The sequence below is a fragment of the Lycium barbarum genome, chromosome 2 (genome assembly GCF_019175385.1).
Source record: "Lycium barbarum isolate Lr01 chromosome 2, ASM1917538v2, whole genome shotgun sequence".
Classification (NCBI taxonomy): Eukaryota; Viridiplantae; Streptophyta; class Magnoliopsida; order Solanales; family Solanaceae; genus Lycium; species Lycium barbarum.
The window spans coordinates 76,059,309-76,063,639 of record NC_083338.1 but is presented as its reverse complement, the minus strand read 5'-3'; the positions used below and the strand labels follow the sequence as shown (position 1 = coordinate 76,063,639).

Here is a 4,331-nt window from a genome sequence, read left to right as displayed (position 1 = left end):
TTTGTGTAAATGGAACTGTGCTGACCTGATGTCCCAAGGAGGGATACGCAGGAAGCCTCTATCATTCCTAGTCACGAGTGGGTTTAAGTTTTATTTTATGTAGACCGAACTACGGAAGGGCCTGACTTCTCGCGGAGGGATACGTAGGTAGTCTACGTAAGACTCAGTCCCTATATATTATAAATATTATATTCCTTTCACTCAAAACAAAACCCAAGTACCAAAAAAATGGTACAAGAGATCAATTGAGCATTTGAATTAAACATATGATCATATCTGTGCAAAGTGTCTTAAACCGCCATTTATGTGCGATATCTTGATTTTCTTTTCATTATCTGATGAAACTAACTTTGTTTGCCTTTGAAATATTCTTTTCTTATAGAAAGAGAAGTTGATTCGTGTTCACACTGGTATACTTCACAAGGTCCAAAGTTGCAATAGCATTCTTATCCCTACAAGATAAAGGCAAAGAGAAAATGACTGGTACTTCGGAGAACGAAACTAACCCTACTGACATTGCTCTCAGAGAATCGCCCCTACGCGAACTGCCTGAGTTATCACCTACTGAAGACGTCATGAAAATGATGTTTAAAAAAATTGCCCATCTTTAAGAGGAAGTGGCACGAAACAAAGTTGCTAATGCTGCCAGAGAGGCCCTTGCTGAAGAAAGAAGGCCTTCGCCATTTTTTCCATCCCTGAATTAACAATTATCTGACCACTTCCCCACTAGGTCCGTTATGACCACCATGCCATTTACCCCAATTGATGGACACGTTGGTGCCTCGAGCCACATCCCACCAGTACTTAACACCAACCAAATTCCCGCGACCGCCCACTCTATCCCTTCTTACCCAACACTACAAAATACCCATTCTGGCATCACTATACAACCAAATATTACCCCACTACCAACTGACAAAAGCACCCCTATTACCCAAATTCGCCCTGCTGTCTCTTTCCACACACCTGTCACACCAGGCACCTTCTCACCCTATCAAGAAATTAACCATTATGAGGAGATAGAAAAGGCATGGAAGGCTGAACAAGAGAAACAAGAAGAAAGGCTTGAGTGGAAGATGACTAACATGTTGGAACGATCCATGAGGACTACCCTCACTGGCACAGGTCTGAGCTATGATGATTTGTGTATGCATCCTAACTTGGATTTATTCGAAGGCTTCAAAGTACCTCGTTTCGAATTGTTCAACGGGACGAGCAATCCTAAAGCGCACCTGCAGGCCTACTGTGACCAATTAGTCAGTGTCCGAGACAATCAAGCGCTCATTATGAGATTGTTCAACCGAAGTTTGACTAGGGAAGCATCAGAATTGTTCACGGCACAAAACATACGCTGTTGGGTCACATGGGAAGACATGGTTGCAGCTTTCATGGAAAGATTCTGTTTTAATATGGAGACTGTACCAGATAGATATTATTTGGAGAAAGTAAAATAGAATTCTACCGAAAATTTTCGCAAATATGCAAGCAGGCGGAGAACAGAGGCTGCCCGAGTACAACCTGCTAGGGCGAAGAAGAACTTGTGTCGATTTTCATACATTCACAAGAAATAGATTTCTATGATAGAATCCTTTCAATGGCGAGAAGGCCTTTCTCTGAATTGGTCAAAATGGGCGAGGCCATAGAAGATGGTCTCAAGACTGACCGAATCGTAAGCATGACTTGAAAATCCGCTGGCTCAAGCTCAACTGGGTTCTCGAACAAAAAGAAGAAAGACGTGGTTAGCATATCCCACACCCCTAATCCCAAACCCAAAAGAAGGGAAGATTTCCCAATGGAAGCATATGCTTCACCTTCCCCAAATACTTACATACCCACCCCTTACAACACGGTGCCCGTCTATTACGTGTAACCAACCTTCTTAACACCACCCCGAAATTATGAAGCTCTACTAAATGCCTTCCAATCACCTCCCTAAAATTACCAAGCTCCACAGTCAAATTATCAAACTCCCCCACCTATTTATTGTACCTCACAAAATAACCAACCCAATGCCTACAAGATTCAACCCCTACTATATGCCTATAATGCGCCACGTCCGAACTTTGAAAAGAAGCCACCTCGGGTGTTCACTCCACTGATGGAGTCTCAGACTGATTTATTCAAAAGATTAAGCGCAGCTGGGATGATCCAACTGCTTCCCCCAAAGGTCGTCGATCCAAAGAATCGGTTTACCGAGCTGACCAAACATGTGCCTACCATTCCAATGGAATAGGGCACAGCACTGAGGATTGCATTAACCTTAAGTACAAGATATAGAATCTGATTGAACGGAAAGAAATCGTACCCCAAATGCCCCTTCTAAATGTGAGCACTAACCCATTTCCAAACAATGGCACCAATGTGATTTACATGATTGAGAGAGAGGAATACTGGGTCAAAGGAAGGCCCACAACCTGTGATTCTGTGAAAGAACTCGAAAGCATGGTGGCGCCACTGTCTTCGCAAGAACGCCCGTAATTCAAGGTATTAATCCTTGCACCGGTGACAACACACGTTGCTCAAGTAACCCTAGCACCACCTCGCAAAGAGTTCATAGTCTAAGTTGCTGCCAACATTGTATCACAAGATCAGGAAGATGTTATACTCCTGAGGACCTAGCCCAAGGGGAACCGCGAAGGGAGGGAAATCAGAAAAAGACTATCACTGAAGGTGAAACCAAAGATTTCTAGCGCTGAATGCAGCCAAAGGAATACTCCATTGTTGAGCATTTAAAGAAAATGCCGGCCCAAATATCGGTACTGGCATTGCTGGAAAGTTCACCTCAACACTGCCTATCTCTAATGAAGGTGTTGGAGGAAGCTCATGTCCCTACTGGAACGAACAATGAAAATTTGGCCAAAATGGTCGCTTATGTTATGAAGGAACATGACATTGCCTTCACAGAGAAAGAGTTGCCCAAGAAAGGAATAAATCACAACAAGGAGTTGCACATCACTATCATGTGCCGCAACAAAGTGGTAACCCGGGTATCAATTGACAATGGGGCGGGACTTAACATTTGCCCTGACCCTACCTTGACTCAGCTAGAGTATGACCTTGGAAAGGTTCTTCAAAGCCACACTAAGGTAAGAGCATTTGACGGAGGACGTTATGATGCCACTAGAGTAGTTGATTTGGATATTCAAATATGACCTACTGAGTTCACCGCTGAATTCCAAGTCATGGAAATACCAGCCAATCACAATTTGCTTCTGGGAACACCATAAATCCATATGGCAGGGGTAGTGCCATCCTCGCTTCATGAATCTATCAAGATCGTCTGGGAAGGAGAAGAAGTGGTGATCCACGAAGAAGCCAGCATGCACAATCACCCAAACAATTATGTACCTGTCATTGAAGCCGCACCCAATGGAACGGATTTCCATGTCATAGAATTAGTGGGAGAGGCCCACAAGATATAATCCCTGGAAGCTTTCAAGCGAGCGGCCCACAAGATAGAATCCCTGGAAGCTCTCACGCGAGCGGTTTATAAAATGATTCCTTCCACTATGATCCTAAATAGGTTAGAACCCGAAAAAGGTTAAGGAAAGAATCTGCAGGGCATCACCAAGCCCATTCCCATTCTTCAAGATAATTTTCGCTTTGGGCTGGGTTACATCCCAGCAGAAGAGGAGATACCTACCAAGAAGAAGCAAGAGGTTACAGATCTTTTCGAACCTATTCAAAATCTGTACCAGTCATTTCTCCACAGAATGCCTATGCCTAAAGATGCTGACATTGAAGAAAGGATGTTACACCTCGGAAATTCCGTATGTGTTGCCTTGTGGATAGGCTAGTGTGAACTTAAGGTGATTATGAAATCCCTACGAGGTTAAGCGAAGGATCAGATAGCTTGAGGTGCTTACAATAAGATTTTGAAGTTCTATGAATATGTGAAGTTTAGTTTGTTGAAGGGAGCGAAGCGTAAGTCATGTTCGGAAAGGTTCCGCTATGATTGAGCTAATGTTTATGTGGTGATGTCTCGAAGGGCTGATATAGATCCTATTGTATGGTTGAAAAAGTATTATACAAGTGTGAAGAAAGTTCCATAAGGATTGGAGATCAAACGAAACGACGGAAATCATTTCAGAGAAATGGAGTTATACGACCACTTATACGGTCCGTATAACTCCCAGCAGGGAGATGATTTTCTGGTTGGTGAACCACGACCACTTATACGGACCGTACAATACTATACAGGCCGTATAAGTGTCCGTGGAAGTCCTGACGGACTGATTTTAAATGTTTGTTTAAATAGATGCCTTGGGTTCTTTTACGTAATTTTTCATCTTCTACAAGTGTTGAGAGCTCAAAAACCCTTATCTAAGCAT

General features: G+C 43.2%; 1 protein-coding gene across 1 annotated transcript; it reads left to right on the top strand.

Moving 5' to 3' along the window:
* Nucleotides 1-737: 737 nt before the first annotated feature.
* LOC132628648 (uncharacterized) lies at nt 738-1,454 on the top strand. Its single transcript, XM_060344411.1, has one exon. The coding sequence runs from the start codon at nt 738-740 to the stop codon at nt 1,452-1,454; it is 717 nt and encodes a 238-aa protein (XP_060200394.1).
* Nucleotides 1,455-4,331: the final 2,877 nt, after the last annotated feature.

What these genes read in the sequence shown, in the direction of transcription:
- LOC132628648 (XM_060344411.1), top strand. Translation starts at nt 738, where the DNA reads ATGACCACCATGCCATTTACCCCAATTGATGGACACGTTGGTGCCTCG.